Source organism: Globicephala melas, chromosome 10 (genome assembly GCF_963455315.2).
Source record: "Globicephala melas chromosome 10, mGloMel1.2, whole genome shotgun sequence".
NCBI classification, from domain to species: Eukaryota; Metazoa; Chordata; class Mammalia; order Artiodactyla; family Delphinidae; genus Globicephala; species Globicephala melas.
The window spans coordinates 63,162,092-63,178,728 of NC_083323.1; the positions used below are offsets into that span (position 1 = coordinate 63,162,092).

Here is a 16,637-nt window from a genome sequence, read left to right on the forward strand (position 1 = left end):
TCTGAGGCCTTCTGCTATAATCACTGGCCCAGAGGAGCTCCGCCCCATTTTAAAATGATAGTCCGAGAATGACCAAACCCAAACCACTTCCCTGGTTCCCCATAAACAGCTAAGAAAGACTGGAAATTTCTTTTTTTTTTTTTTTGCTGCACCGTGAGGCATTTTGGATCTTAGCTCCCCGACCAGGATCGAACCATGCCCCCTGCAGTGGAAGCGCAGAGTCTTAACCACTGGACCACCATGGAAGTCCTGGAATTTTCTTAATTATAAAACAAGAGAGTCTAGAGAAGGGGAGGGGAACACTTGTAACCCTACCATCACAATACAATCCATCATTCCTATTTATTTCTTTCTAACCATTATTTGCAAGCATTCATACACAGATTTACAGGAAGCCAAGAGGACCTTTTTTTAATACAAAATAAACTAATACACTCTAGGAAAATTCATCCTTACAGGTAGAACCTTCATTCTATACCAGTAACTCACTAGACACTCAAGCACTATTTCCTTACATAGGCTGAAAAGAGTTTGAAAGGGAACTACTAGTTATATTTGCTTACTTTACATGTGCTAGCTTCTATATTACAGCAACTCTTTAAAAGTACGTACTATTATCTCAATTTTAGAGGAAACTAAGGCTCTAAGAGGCTAAAGAAACCCAAGATCACAGAGCTAAAAAATCATGGAACCAGATTCAAATCCTAATCCTAATCCTCCTGACTCTAAAACCCAAGCTTAAAGTCAAAAGACCATCCATAAACTGGGGGAAAATATCTCCAACACATACGATGAAGGGCTAAGGTTCCTAGCAAGCAAGGATACCAAGAAAATAGATTTCACAGAGACAAACAGGAACACAATTAAAAAAAAAAAAAGGTAGATGAAATTATCAGGCAATTCACTGAAGAGGAAATGCAAGGGCCCAATAAACATTTGGAAAGATGCTGAACTTTACTTGGAGTCAGGGAAAGGCAAACTGAAGTCATCAGATACTATTTCTCACCCATCAATGGGGTGAGATGGACTGTAAACAATGCCAATTTTTTGTTGGCAAAAAATTAAAAGAAAGATAACAGTCCATACCGGTTACAAAGAAAGGGCCACTTGTACTGCTGGTGGAAGTGTAGATTGTTTACAGTCTTTTCCAAAAGTAACCTGATACAGTATCAATCAGAATTTAAAGCATACATTCTGTTTGACCCTGCATTATCACTTATTGGAATCTAGCCTTAGAAAAACAAAAAGCACCAATACACATATTTAAAGATATTTATTGTAGCGTTGCTCATGTTGGAAAAATAGAAACTGCTCATCAATAGTTCCTGTTTGAATAAATTAAAATATATTTTTATAACAAAAACTCATAAGAAAATTTGAGAACAGTAAAATAATTTTCCAAATCAAGTAAAACCTCAATCACTCTTTTGTTTCTTTTTCCTTATAGACTGTTTTTAATATATTTACATTTTGCAGATGTAGTACTACATAACATGTTAATAAATTACTAATTAATAGCCTATGAAAATGCCCATGATAATTTGACAAATTATGTTCTTCAAAGGAAATGTATATCAATTTCTGACTTTAAAAAGGTGTGACATTGTAAATTAACTATACTTCAATTTAAAAATACTGACAGGGTTTCCCTGGTGGCGCAGTGGTTGAGAGTCCGCCTGCCGATGCAGGGGACGCGGGTTCGAGCCCCGGTCCGGGAAGATCCCACATGCCGCGGAGCGGCTAGGCCCGTGAGCCATGGCCGCTGAGACTGCGTGTCCGGAGCCTGTGCTCCGCAACGGGAGAGGCCACAACAGTGAGAGGCCCGCGTACCGCAAAAAAAAAAAAAAAAAAATACTGACAAAAAAACAAAAATAACTTGATATGATGAAACATTTGAGTAAATTAATAATAAAAAAAAAAGTGTGAAAGTTAATTTTTTTTTTTTTTTTTTTTGGCTGCACCGGGATTGCGGCATGCAGGATCTAGCTCCCAGACCAGGGATCAAACCAGGGCCCCCTCCATCGGGAGCGTGGAGTCTTAATCACTGGACCTCCAGGGAAGTCCCTAATTTGGTCTTAAAATCATGGTATATAAATTCATTGGCAATTTTTTTTTATATATGGATGCAAAAAAAACCACATCTACAAATTTCATTCCTCTCAATTGATCTATTTTTTTTTAATCAGTAGGGAAAACTAGCCAAAATAATTTTACTTTTTAAGAATACATATACCGGGGCTTCCCTGGTGGTGCAGTGGTTCAGAATCTGCCTGCCAAGGTAGGGGACACGGGTTCGAGCCCTGGTCCGGGAAGATCCCACATGCCGCGGAGCAACTAAGCCCGTGCGCCACAGCTACTGAGCCTGAGCTCTAGAACCTGTGAGCCACAACTACTGAGCCGCGTGCCACAACTACTGAAGCCCGCGCGCCTAGAGTGCGTGCTCCCGAACAAGAGAAGCCACCGCAATGAGAAGCCTGCGCACCACAACGAAGAGTAGCCGCCGCTCGCCACAACTAGAGAAAACCCACGTGCAGCAACGAAGACCCAACGCAGCCAATAAATAAACAAATAAAATAAATTTTAAAAAGAATACATATACCACTCAGAGTTAACTTCCAGAAAAAAGAAAAGGACTGAGTGTTGTACACACAAATAAAGAAAAGCAAGAAAGCTGGAGTAAGTGTACATAATTTTAACATCGCGTTCCTGGTCTCCAGTCTTCCTCTGCAAACTGAGGCATCCTGAGCTGTTCCTTCCACACTTGGGAATTAAATAAGGCCCCCTTGAGATTCTCAAGTTGTTGGTTCCCTAGGGTTTCCCCAAAGTCCCCATAAAGCCATATGAGATATAAAATCATGAATTTTCCCATGAGTCCCCATAAAACAGTGTCATCTGTTCCTTCTGCAATTTTCTAATGCATTCTATTTACACCTCTTAGGACACAGTTCAGAACACTGAATGGGGCAGACTTTGATATCTGTGTACCTGTGTTATTATCCCCCAATGGACTGTAAACAACGAGGGAGCAAGGTGTGTAGCTCAAAATCAAATCCCAAGTTTCAGGAAGACCTGACAATTCAGCCAGTCGAACCACCTGTGTAAAGTTTGAGGGCTCTCCACAATACACCAAGCAGAAGAGTCTGTGATAGGGGGATTACACCCTACCCCCCTACCCCATAGCAGCTTGTTCCTTCTTGGGAAAAGTATAGCTCCTAGAAAGTTCTATAAATGGAATTAAAATATTTTTCTGAAATTTTGAAACTTAACCCCAGTCTTACCCCTTGGTAGCCCACAGAATAGATCAAATCCCTCTTGTCACAGGACACCTTGTGAAATATTAGAACCCTTATATTTTTCTTCAATCACCTAAGTCAGTGCTTTGCACATTAAAAAAAAAAAATTGTTAAGTAAACTTCCTCCATCATCCATCAATGTGCCAGGGGTGAAATAATGTGGTATAGACTCTAAAAGATATTTTATTGGTTTTATAATATGTCTATCATTGCATTATCTCATTTTAAGAAAAAATAATCAGGAATACGATAGCCAAGAATTCAGAAATTCAAAACATAAATACATTCTTCTACCACAAAAGCTTTCTCACCCCTTTAAGGTTTTCTCATCTCCACTGCAAGTGACAGCTTCTTAAACACTGTTGGGATGCCTCATGTGGGCAAAGCTGGGCTGGGACAAGCTGCTCAGCTGTGCCAGGAAGAGTCCATCCTCAAAGGGAAGTTTCTTCTCACCTGCAGGATCCCCTTGGCTTCCTGGGCTGACTCAGGACTTCATACACAGCCTGGATCTCCAGAAAGTGCCTCTGGGCTTCCTCCACCTGGTGCCAATTGTGGTCTTCACGAGCTCCAGGTAGCTGCAATGTATTTCTTCATTTGTTGCCCCCTCTGAGAGACCCAAAACCTTAGGGAGACACAAGCTAACAAATTAGAACCTCATAAGTTGTCAGGGCTCCTGAGCCTCTCCTTGTTCCCTTCCTAAATCAGGCCGGAATTGGCTTCCACTTGCTGGTGGGAAAGGCACAGAACCTCAGATTAGAATTCCAGCCTTTTGAAACATGGACAACCTCTGGATCTCATGGCAAGAACCAGGATTCGCTTTTAATCACAGATGCTCATTTTCCAACCTGGAACTTGGCATCCCTGACAAGATCTCCTCCTTGCAAGAGAAATAAGCATATATGTCCACCAAAGACATGTACAAGAATGTTTATAACAGCTTTATTCAGAATAGTCCCAAACTGGAAACCACCCAAATGTTCACTGACAAAAGTGGATAGATAAACTGTGGTATATTCATACAATGGGATACTATACAACAATGAAAACAAACAGTTTATAATCCCATGCAACAGTATGAATAAATCTCACAAACATAATGTTGAATGAAAGAACTCAGACACAAAAGAGTACACACTGAGTGATTCCATTTATATGAAGCCCAAGAATAGGCAAAACTAATCTATGGTAATAGAAGTCAGAATAGAGGGTTTTTCCCAGGAAAGGAGGAAAGATTGGGAAGGGGTATGAGCGAACTTTCTTAGTGCTAGAAATATTCCATACCTTCATTGGAGTGGTGGTTACATAGGTATCTATATAAAATTATCGTACTCTATATATGTTATACCTCAATAAAAAGTAAATAATATACATGTATCTTTCCCCACTCCCTGTTAGAGCCTCTGAACCTTCACCCATTGCACACAGAAGCCCAAAGAAGCCAGGACACCCTTCCAGGGGCTGACCCAGCAGACATGAAAACAGTACTTCCACATTACAGTACCTGCTCCAATAAGGCTTAGCCTAGAGCTTCCCTGGTGGTACAGTGGTTAAGAATCCATCTGCCAATACAGGGGACACAGGTTCGAGCACTGGTCTGGGAAGATCCCACGTGCCGCGGAGCAACTAAGCCCGGGCGCCACAACTACTGAGCCTACAAGCCTAGAGCCCATGCTCCGCAGCAAGAGAAGCCACTGCAATGAGGAGCCCGCGCACCGCAACGAAGCGTAGCCCCTGCTCACCGCAACTAAAGAAAGCCCGCGCACAGCAACGAAGACCCAAGGCAGCCAAAAGTAAATAAATAAATTTATATTTTCAAAAAAGGCTTAGCCTCACTTCCGGAGCCATTCCAGACAGGAATGAGAGGGAAGAAAACTTACCTGGTAAGCCAACTGACACTTCTAATCCTGAAAACTGTGAACAAACTCATAGAGCTTTTACCACTCTTGGAAGTAGCCGCTGCTGAAGCCATGATCTCCCACCAGCAGCTTCTAGACCCAGTAAGGCAGAAGGAGGACAGACTCCATCAGGTGCCCACGGAGGGGGAAGAAGCTGAACCAACTGAAGAAGGAGCCAAGGGTCTCTGCCACATAGCTAAGGGCGGCAGCCGTGTTGCAGAGGGCACTGTATGCTAGCGGGCATGTGAAAGCAAGGTAAGCCAGGCCCAGGCAGTAGAGCCGCACACTGAGCATCTCTGAGCCAACTGAAGCTTTGTAGAGGCGATGCTTCTGGGCTGTGATGCCAGCAGCCAAGCTGGTGGGCAGGATGGCTATGGGGTGGCCATAGAAAATAGGGGAAGTACGAAACGCTGCTCCTAGAGTGTTCTTAAAGTCTGAGGTCTGGTTACCAACAGCAGCCATCAGCAAAACCCCTAAGCCAGCTGCCAGTGGGAGGCCCACAATATAGAAGCTGCCCATGAAGGAGAGGCTAATGAGAGCCACAAGGCCAAAATAAATGCCCACTATCATCTGGGCAGCAAAGTGAATGGGACTCAAAGGGTGTGTCCCCCCTCCTGAACTCTGCCTCTGCCGCTGGGGTCTGTTGGCCTGAGCAACAAAGCTCGGGAGCTTCCAGAATTCCCAGAGCCAGCCTAGGCCATCCCTCCCCCCCCTCCGCCCCCCAGGGGCATCCAGAGCTGTGCGTGGCTGTCCCACCCACGGTACAGGTGATAGAGCCCAGCAAGGCCCCCTACAGCCCAGAGGGCATAGGTCCTCAGGAGCCCCTTGGCCATCCTCTAGGAGAAGGGTCTCAGAACAAGTCCAGTGGTACCTGCCATTGCTCAGAATGCCAAAATCTGGGATCATCTGTGAGAATCATGGCAGTCACGGGTCCAGAGTTATCCTTAGACCCTAAGACATGGAAAAAAGCGGTCATAAGATTATATCCAGGTCCCCACACAGTAACCATCTCTCCTTCCAATATTAGTCAAGTCCAGATCTTCCTGAGTGTCCCTGAAATTGTGGTTCTCCCATACCCTTAGGTCTAGCACCTCATCTCTGTGTTTTACAACCACAGTGACTCCAAATTTAGGGGAGAAGAATGTTTGAAATGCTTTCAGTTGAGTAACTGAGAACTCAGCACACGGACAATAAAAAGCAGAAGCTTAAATTTCAGACCTTCCCTCAGACCACTGACCTCCTGGTCAGTGGGGTGCAGGGGGCGAGGTGGAATGAATCGGAGTGAATACAATGTCCCCGAAAGTTCCTACACATTTTAAAAGTCCCCTGCCACACAGCCGCTCCACCCGGCCCCAGCTCCGACTGTGGCTGCCCTCACACACTTGGCAGAGGTTTTAGCCCCTCTCCAGCCTCCCATCTCTCCAGACCAGGACATCCTCCCACAAGTCAACCTTGAAAGAAGTCCTGAGTTCCCTCCAGCTCTGAAAAACTACATTTTGACCTAGACCCTGGCACCCCGCAATTCAACCACCACCTTCCAGGGCAAACTTGTAAAGTCTCTCCACAGCGGCCCGATGAATCCCCAGGATATCAAACCAGACGTAAAGTGCCCCTGCTAGTCTCTCCCCTCTACACAGAGCGGGCCTCCTGACTACCAGCCAGCACCCGCTAGTCCCAGAGTGAGCAGCAGTACCTGGGCACCTCGGCTCCCAGACCCCATCAGATCAGTCATCTCCTTCGACCACAGAGTCAAAATGGCCCCTCTCTTTCCGCTCCCACTTCCATCCAAATGGACTTTGTCTTTCTGTGTTTGCTGTGTCACGGAAGTCGGGCCGTCCTGGCCAGGCCCCTCCCCAAGGCCCTCCCTGGCCCCTAAGGGATCACCTTTCAGTCTGGGGCTCCTCTCGCCCGCCCGCTCGGGTAAACTCGGTTTAAGGTGTTCCCGGCGTATTCCGCCTTCCCAGGCTCACTCCGACTGGCGCAGGGCCCACTCCAGGCCGAGAGCGCCTACACAGCGACACCACGACCGCCAGGTGGCGCTGCCGCTCGCGGACGGGAGGTGCCGGGCGGGTCCCCAGACTCACCTTGTCCAGATGCCCGGGCAAAGCAGCCCAGGGCAGTCCCCTATAAAAGCAAAAACAAGCCCTTGATCTTCCCTTTCCACCCCCGCAAATGGGAGGGTGGCTCCTCCCTCGCCGCAGGCTGCAGTCCTCTCTCCCTGTTCCACTGCCGTTCAAGGCTGTCTTGGATGGCTCCACTTCCAATTCCCCTAAAGCAGACACACCAGTGGACAGGCTGCAGAGAGGGGCTCTCCCCCTGAGTTCGCCTCACTGCCCCGCCTCCAGGCCTGCCAGTCAGGGGCACTACGTCTAGATCTGAGCCTGAGACCCGAGGAGCCTCCCGTTCCCCCAGGAACCCCAAATCAGCTGTATGTCGCTAACTTTGGCGAGAGGGAGAACCAGGAGCAAAAAGGGATGGGAGTGAGGGCCTCCCCGCGAGGAGAATAGTCTGCGTCCTCACGCCTCGATGCTGGAATAGAACTGGGATTCAAGATGCCTTCATTTTAATGTCGTGGGCTCCAACCCTGCTACGTGACCTCGGTCAAGTCTGGGCGCTTCTTTGGGCCTGTTTCCTCCTCTGTAAAGGAAAAGCGTGGATCTCCAAGGTCCCCCAGCTTTGACTTGGGGTTGCGGTGGGCCTCACCCATGTTGCCTCCCCGCAGTCGGCCGAATGCTTCTGTCCCCTCCTACGTTCCCAGCCCCTTCAGTCCTTATCCCCGCCCGGCGAGGGAACGCGGCTCCCCATGTTGCCCCCTAGGGCTCACTGAGGGGCCAGGGCTGGGAGGGGCCTCAAAGCGACACTGGAGCCGCCAGCTGGGGGGCGGGGGCGGACGGGGGCGCTGAATAATGAATGAGACTTAATTGGGCAGGCACTGCGCAGCAGCGCGCTAAGCTCGGCAAATAGCTCCAGCGTCGGCAGCCGCCGCTGGACAAACAAACTGACTCCGGGCGCGGGGAGAGGGGTGGGAGAGGCAGCGGCGGGAGGGGGAGAGAAAACGCAGGCCGCCTGGGCCCCCGGGCCGCCGCGCGCCCCTGGCTGTGAGGCAGGAGGAACCCCCGTGTGCCCGGCTGAGCTGACCTCCCAGAAAGTGAGGACCGGGGAGGAGGCTCAGGGCTTGACATCAGGAAGCCGGAACTGGGGCGGGAGAGAAGCGGATTGTGCGGTGGGAGCCAGGGCCCCAAGGGCTACTGAGCACGAGGAGAGGATGGAGAAACAAGTGAAGGGCGGAGGAGAGAGGGAGAAGTGAGAGAGGAAAAAGCGCACCGGGGGAGGGGCTGCGGCGGGGCGGGGGCGGGAGAAAAGCCGTTACCGAGAGGAAAGGGAAGAGCGATGGAGGAACAAGCGAAGGGAGGCGAGGGGAGCCGAGAGAAAAAGAACTGGAGAAGAGTCAAGGAGAGGGATGGGAGATGACCGGAATGAGAACGAGGGGGCGGCAGGGCGAGCTGGCGGCGCCCCTACCTCCGCCTCGCCCCGCTGCGCTCCCGCCCTAGCGCTCTCTCCAGCCGCCCGCACTCACTTTGTCACAATTACGGGGCCGTCACTCGGCCCGGATTGTTTTCCCCAAATTGTTGTTCTATAAACCGGCGAAGGATCTGACAAGCTGAAGCGGGAAGGAAGGGTCTGAGCTGCGGTGGGGACGTGGTGGTGTATTTACCCAGGGCGGACCCGGGGCGGGCAGGTGAATCCAGAGACCCACGCGGGAATTCTGGTTGCTGCCCCAGCCTCGTCGCTAACATCGCTTTTAACCTTCCTGGCCCTTCTCAGCCTCGGCTGCCTCGGTTTCCCCAAGAGAGAACTGAGAGGCTTGGAGGGCAGGAGCGGCGGAGGCGGCTGTAGGTGGGGCCCGAACTTGCCTTCTCACCCCATTCTCTTTTGTTCTCTGCTACCCCGGTCACATGGAGAGGGGGTCTATCCAGCTTGGCCTCCCCAGAGCGCCCTCGGGTGCCTGCTCATCCCCGCTGGATGGCCAGACTCTCAGCTCCGACAGGTCTGGGCCGCCCCCCGCCCCGCCCGCGCCTGCAGCCCCGGCTCCGCGCCGCTCGGTGCCCACGCCACCTTGCTGTCCCTCAATTCCGCAAACATCTGTTGCGCGCCCACTGTGAGCCAGATCCGCGCCAGCCTTCCCCCCACCTCTCCCCCGCCACCCTCCCCTTCCCGGTCGGCCTGGCCTGTCAGCTTCGTGACAGCCGCCGCTGAAGCCCAGGCCCCGCGGGAGCGGCCGGAGAGGAGCCGCCGCATGGCTGGCTCCGACACCGGCCTCCCCGGCGGCTCCAGGAGCAACGGAGGGTGGTGGCCGCTGAAGCGAGACCAGAGCCGCCCCGCAGAGTTAGAGCTGCGCTGGAGAGTGGGGAGCCCAAGGGCGGGCTTGTCTCTCGGTCTCTAAGGTCTATCGGTCTCCTCATTCCATTGCCCTGGGGTTGGGCCGGGCCGGGACCTCGCCTAGCTCCGAAAGCCTGGGAAGCTATTGGCTCCCGCGCCCCCTCCCCCAGTTCGGGTGATTTACACTCCGGCTCCGCTCAGCGGCCGCTTCCCAATCAGGAATATCGACCCCGGGCGGGGCCCCCGGGCCGCATCGATCCCTCTAAGGCTCGGGATTTAAAAATGTCAAATTTGCCTTTTCCAGGCGGGTGGAGGGGGCGGGGGCTTGGAGGAGGGCGGCTTGGGATTGGTGGGGGGGGCGGGCGGATAGCAGGACATCGACCAGGTGCCTGTGCCGTGAATGAGAAGCTACCAGGCCCAGGCCGTGGCCGGACCCTGACATTACCTAGCCATCCTTAGGTTGCAGTCCCCTCTGGATGGCGGCAGGAAGGAAGCCCTACGGGGCCTTCTCCATCCCCATGGGCCTCGCTGTTGTGCTGGGCTATTCCCAGAGGGAGAAGCCCCAGAGGAACAGAGAGAGATCTCTAAAGTAGGGAGACACATTTGGAAGAGACTCCTAAACGCAGAGACATACAGACACAAGGAGGGGCGCAGACACAAAGATATAGAGGCTCCAAGAGATACCCTATGTTTAAAGAAGAGCAAGGCAAAGGGAAGGCGGCTCAAAGACACCCTGAACAAAACAGGGGACCAGAGACCCAGAGTCGCCTCAACTCCCTGCCCTATAGACCCAGGAGATTCAGGACTGGGAAGGTCCCCCTTTGGTGTGTTTGAGAGTGGGGAAGGAGAGTGGAGACAAAGCCAGGTGGAGAAAGAGAGTTATTAGGGGAAGGAATTCGAATATAATTAGCATTATCCTCCCAAGGTGTCCACTAGGAACTGGACCTGAAATCCAAAAGGTAAGCGTCCTAGAAGCAATAGCCCAGGCCCCAAAGAGATGTGCTCTTTGAGAGGTCTAATGGTCTGCCCTTTCCTGTCCTGAGATCTACCTCTTCCTCTCTGTCCACCACCAGCCTGGGGAAGCCAGATGGGTTGTGGCTCACATCTTATATTGGAGACTGTATATGTGATGGCGACTGTGTATATGTGGGTATGTATGTGGACTGTAGAAAACTCTGGTGGTAAACACTTCCTTCCCCGGGACTTAGCAACTGGGTCCCCAGACTTTGGAAAAAGCCATCCACTACTTTCAGGAAGCTTGGGAAAGGGATGATGTTGGGGTGGAGGTGGTGGAAGGGAGCAGTTGTCCAAACCAGCACCCTCACAGTTAACATCTATCCCCCCTGCCCCACCCCCGGCAGCACACCTCAGCTGTCACCGTGCACATTACTGTTTCCTACAGAACTGGAGACAGAGCTGACAGCAAATGTGTGGGGGGGGGGCACAGTCACGCGGGGAGAGGTGGTAGCTCATCCTCAGACACACGCAGCACACACCTCCACTGACAAAATCAGGCCGACACGTCCCTAACACTGACACACACAATCACTGACCCCCACTCGCGACCCACACCCATCAATCCCTGTCACAACACGCCACCTCTGCGTGCGCAATTATGCACGGTTCCTCCTAGGTCAGGTACAAGCGCCTAGTCTTAAAGCCTGTCTACACCCTGTCTTGACATCTTAGATCTTCAATCGCCTAACCTAAGCAGAGGGCTTAGGTCCCCGTCCTCGCTCCCCAAATTCTTCAACCATGGCCAGCTCCAACAGGTAAAAGGCTGAGCTTAAGGAAGTCAAGTAAGTACCAGGGTCGAGGTGAAGAACCGGGAGCTGACGGGGCAGTGGGGCTGCTATACGCCTCCCTTATTCTCCTTCCTGCCACTGCCTCTTTCCCGGCACGTCCACTCGCGGCCCGGCCGGCCCGCCCGGCCCGCCGCCCGCCTGTCAGTCGAGTAATGAATGCGCGCTCGGGGCCCTGGCCCCCCCCCCAAGTCGTTCATCACTGCCAGCACCGCCCACCTCTCTGCCGCCCTCAGGGAGGGCTAAGCGGCCCAGGCGGCGAAAGCCCGTCTCCCCCCACCTCGACTAATAATTGTCAGATTGAGATGTTGATTTGTCAGCTGGGAGCTAGCGCCAAAGAACCCGCAGTAAAAACCGGACTCCTTGAACTTCCTCTGGCTCCATTCGGGCTCGCCCAGCCTTGCAGCTTTTCTGGATTTGATGTGCATGGGTTGGATTTCACTTAAGAGATCCGGGTATAGAAGCGCAGTATCATTTTATTCCAATAGGAGGCGCACCAGGCTACAGACCCTAAGGGGGCTCGTCCTGGGCTCGGTTCCACTTCTTCAGATCCGAGGCCCTAAGGCTTCGTCCCGCAGCCTCCTAGCAGGGGGCGCGTTGGCCACCATCTTCCTCTCTCCCGCAGCTGAAGTCCCCGCTTCTGTACAGGAAGCCCCCAGGCAGCAGTCCCACAGTCCGCCTTCAGGGATCTGGGGGGGCCATGTCCTGCCCTCTCTCTCCTCCAGGTACCTCCGGCCTCCCGCAGTCCTCCATTCTCCAGCAGGAGGCGCCCCTGTTGCAGGTCCGCCTTCGCCATGCCCTAGGCACCTAGGCTGCAGTCCCGCCCTCGCCCTCCCCCAGCCCGGGCCCCGGAGCTCCCCGGGAGGCCGGCTGAGTGACGGGCGGCCGGTGATTATGCGGAGGGGGAGCGGGGTGCGCCGCGGGCGGCAGCGCTGACCCTTCACATTTCCGATCCGCCGGGACCCTCATCCATCCGAAGCTGCTCTTTGTTTGGCCGCCTAATTGCCAGCGGACAGGATGGATGGCGGGACCGACAGCCGCGGAATCCCTAATAAAGGCCGCGGCCGCCGGGGAGGAAGCTCGGGAAGGAGGGGGAGAAAGAAGGAAGAGATGGAAGGAGGTGGGAGGAAGCACCGGGCCGCGGCCGCCGGCTCAGAGACGCTATGCGCAGCGCACAAGGGGGGGCAGATCTTCTAGGGTGCGGGACCAGGAGTCCCGGGTCGACGAGGGTCAGGGCGCCGTGGCTGTGGGGTGTGTGAAGTCTCCTGCTTGATGGAGAAAAGGAAAGAGCTAGGGGCCCCGGGCAGAAAGCATGCTACGGCCGACCTCGTTTCGCAGGGCCTTCGAAGATTTCAGCTTGGCGCTGCCCCCTGCTCTCCGGACTCCCACCAGCCGGAGCCCAGCCCTCCGTTCCCCGCATCACCTCTCCTCTGCTCACCTGTCGGTCTCCCAGGGCGGGATCCAATATCCCGGAGGAGAAATGAGGGGTCTGACAGCTGTCTGTGCGGCCGCTCGCCACATTTCATTAACTGCAGGCTGGAGTTGGTGGACGGCGCGGGGAGAGGGGAGCAAAATGGGGTGGAGAGAGAGGCTATGGCGGGGAGCCGCACCTGGCCAGGGGTCAAGGGCTGGCCTGACAGATACCTTGGAAGCAATCTCTAGCCCCTCCTTGTGGAGCCAGGAGCCTGTTCTCAGCCCTGTGGGCTCTGGCGGCGGCCCTTAGAACCTCAGGCTGCACTGAGCTGCCGTGCCAGGGGATCCGTGCGGCGGATGAGTAGAAGCCCTGGGCCCGGCGGCATACTTGCTCCCTCGCCGCTCGCTGGGGCCTGTCGACCCTCTGCGCCAGAGGGCAAAGTGTGCGCGGGCTCTTGGGCCGCTACTGTTTTCCCACCGGTGGCGAGTGGAGAGCTGTCCTCAGCCCTCTGGCCAGCTTTCCTACCTTTGGCCTCTTGAGCACGTTTTTCTGCAGTTCGCTTCGTTTCCCTCTCCCTCCCCTTTCTCTTCCCTCTCCTCTTCGGACTGAACAGCTCTTCTCCGCAGCTGACTTCGGCCGACATCCTTTAGCTAACAGCCGAGCACCTGTTGTGTGTCAGCGCTGGGGGTGGGGGATGGGGGACACCCTGAGCCAAGGCCCTGCCCCGTTGGCCTCACACACATAGGTCTCCCCTGAGACCAATTCAAATCTCTCTCCCCACTCCAGTCCTGCTTCTCTCACCCTTCCACTGCCTTGGGTGTCATTTCTCTTCTCCAGGGCAGTGAGAAGGAAGCCAGGAGATCGGAACTCCAGTTCTAGGGCTGCCACTTACAAAGTGATACAGGACAAGGCATTTCTCATTTCCAGGCCTCAGTTTCCTCATCTGTAAAATGGAGACAATACATCCTCTCAGGGAGGCATCGAGGATGCAGTAACTCTCAAGTAAAAGCCCTAAAATGCTGTAAGCACGCAATAATGTTATTTCCCTATCCATGTTATTCCCTTTCCTCTCAGGTGGGCATTTTTCCTTTCTCTTCATACCAGGGGTCTGGTACCAGGCAACCCAGGTTGCTTCCAGTTCTGTGTGATCTTACATGTAGGAGCTGAGAGCCAGAGTGTGTGTATGGGTGGGGTGGAGGGAAGTGGAGAAGAACCACACTATGGACGGCCCTGAAGGGTGAGGAAGGAGAGAGGGCGGGGTGCGGCGGGCGGTGGAGTGCATTTCCTTAGATCTTAATGTAACATCAGCCAGCTGGTTCCTCTGCTCTTATGGATGAGGAAACTGAGGCTTGTGGAGGTTATACTGCAAGTGACAGGGGTAGATCACACTACCAGGATCTTTCCTCCCATGAATTTTCTACTGCTCATTTCCTCACCCCCTTTCTTCCCTTGAAGGGGTCTGGGTCAGTGACAAGGAGTGTGGGAGAAGGAACAAAAAGAGAAAAACTTCAAGGAGCCAGGACCTTTCCGCTAGACTTCATAAAATTTTAACAAGAAAACTTCCTCAGAGTAGAAGGCACATATCACATGCAAATCATATGCTAATCACATGCTAATCTAAAGTCTGGTCCTCAGAACTCTGACACACACCTGGCCCTAAGCCCTGGGGGAAATTCTTGGGAGACCCCTAGGTTCCAGGACAGGACAGGTCGGGATGGGTTCTATTTAGAGTCAGGTTAGGGAGTTAGGATTCATTTTAGGATTGGAGAGGAGTCAAGTGTATACTTTGGGATTAGGGTCAGGGTTAGTGCAGAGTCAAGGGCAGAGGGTAAGGCAGGATTCAGTCTGGGCTGTGCTTTTAAATAGGGGAGCCTGGGGAACTCAGTCTTCCTCTCCTCTCCCCTCCTCCACTGCCCATTCTATGCCCTGCAGCACACGTCTCTGCCTACATCCCATTCCCAACCACACAACCTCCCTGGGGCCTCCCAGTCTGGCTGCCCAAGGAGCTCTGGGTAAATTGTCCCAGACCCCAGCCTGGGCCCCAGTATTTCCTCTTGAGCCCAGACACTTGGCTTCTGGCCCCAGGAGCTGGCCTAGCTGACCCTAGCTGGCCTTGACCCTACCCAGGTCCCTTCTCGGCCGAATGTTGACAGCTGCAGAGGAAGCAGTAAGGACCTGGTGAGCTGGCAGCTTCATTCCAGAGCGTGGGGAAAGAGCAACAGAACATGAATAAATTCATGGAGCTGGCCCCTCAGCTCCCTGTGAGCTAAGCCTGCTTCCCCCACCATACACACCCGCTACCGCCTGCAGCCCTGCTGGTCACCGAAGCTCACAGCCTGGGCTGGGGATGGGAGGAGAAGGGAAGCTCCGAGAGAAGAGGGCTAGGACCTGACAGGGGCTGAGGTGAGGGGCTCAAAAAGAGGGCCTTGGTTAGTAGGAGAGAGGGGTGGGGAGCAGGGCTGAGCAGAGAGGGCCTTTAGTGAGTGGGTGGCAGGAGAGGGGGGAGGAGGAGGGAGAGGGGTGGCAGGACCTGGGGCCGATGAGGCTTGAGGATCGGGTGGTGAGGTCAGTGTGAGCCCTGGCCTGCTCTCCTCTCTGATCCATCCATCATCCAGCCTAGGGGAGCAGATTCGGAATTAGACATGCACGGGCCGACATGGCCCTCAGCCCCCCGAGGAAGACAAATGGCAACAAAGACCTTGAATAAAATTTGTATTTATGGTTGGAGGAGGCCCCACCCCCACTGACTGCCAATCCTTTCTCTCCCAGCCCTTTCAAGCATGTAGGGGCCTCCCTCCACACAGGCCCGTCCTCAGCAACCTCCTTCTTCCTGCACCATTACGGGCTGGGAGGGGCAGGGAAGGAGTACAGGAAACAAGAGATGAGGAAATCATCTTCCACCCAATAATTATGCCCTGATGTGCCCTGTGCTCTCCATTTTACATAATGTACTCTTATACATTACAGTACTGGCTTACCCTAGTCTCTAACAGATCCTTTGCAGTTGTCCACCTCCAGGGCCTCCGAATACCCCACTTTTGCCAGTCCTGGAACCTCTTCTCCAGGCCTCTGGCCCTGGAGTCCCTGTGAGCAAGAAATTTCTCCCAGAGGGGCGAGACCCTGAGGAAGGATGCAGACCCCTCACAGAGAGGGACCTATCAAAGCTTGTGTTTCCTCTTGGTCACCCGAATGACAGACACAGCCACCCCTCACAGGTGGGTGCCTAGCACTGAAACTGCATTTTAGTTATATTACTTTGCATAACCAATTTCAAATTTCAAATCCCTCTCCCAAACATTTATTATGTGGGGTCCAACTTCTCTGAGTTTCCATCTAACCACAGCCCTTTGTGGAAGGGTGAAGGGGCAGAGATCCTGGGGCTGGACAAGGTCTGGGACCTGGGCAGGGGTGGGACTGGGCTGGGCTGCCAGGGCAAGAGCTGCCTTCTGACTCTTTCTCCCCAGTAAACTCTCTACTCTTCAGTCCTGAGATAAGAAAGATGACATTCATGGGGTTCCACATTTAGGGACTAAGAGGAAGACAAATATAAAACCTCCCTTCAAACAGCCCTCACACATACATACACAAAGGCAATCCACAATCCACAATCCCACTCACCCAGGGACACACAAGGCCAGGGTCCCATGGACACGTCCACACTTGCCAGCACACTGTCACAATGCACAGGCCCAGAGCCTACCACACTGCTCCAAGAAGCGCCCCGCCTCCGCGTCGTCCCCACAGTTGATATGTCACATTGGAGTCCGAACACGGACCTGGGTGTCTCTCTGCAGCGCGCCATTTACATTTCTCTCTCGATCTGTCAACCTGTCTTGGCTCCTGTCTCTCTCTC

The 16,637-nt window shown here is 53.1% G+C and overlaps 1 protein-coding gene across 1 annotated transcript; it reads right to left on the bottom strand.

The window, feature by feature from the left end:
* Positions 1-1,939: 1,939 nt before the first annotated feature.
* DNAJC22 (DnaJ heat shock protein family (Hsp40) member C22) lies at positions 1,940-7,246 on the bottom strand. Its single transcript, XM_030834998.3, is given in 5 exon segments — positions 1,940-3,852; positions 3,855-3,915; positions 5,171-5,887; positions 5,890-6,139; positions 6,882-7,246. Coding segments are annotated over 4 exon segments (1,020 nt in total). The 5' UTR covers positions 6,022-6,139; positions 6,882-7,246; the 3' UTR covers positions 1,940-3,742.
* Positions 7,247-16,637: the final 9,391 nt, after the last annotated feature.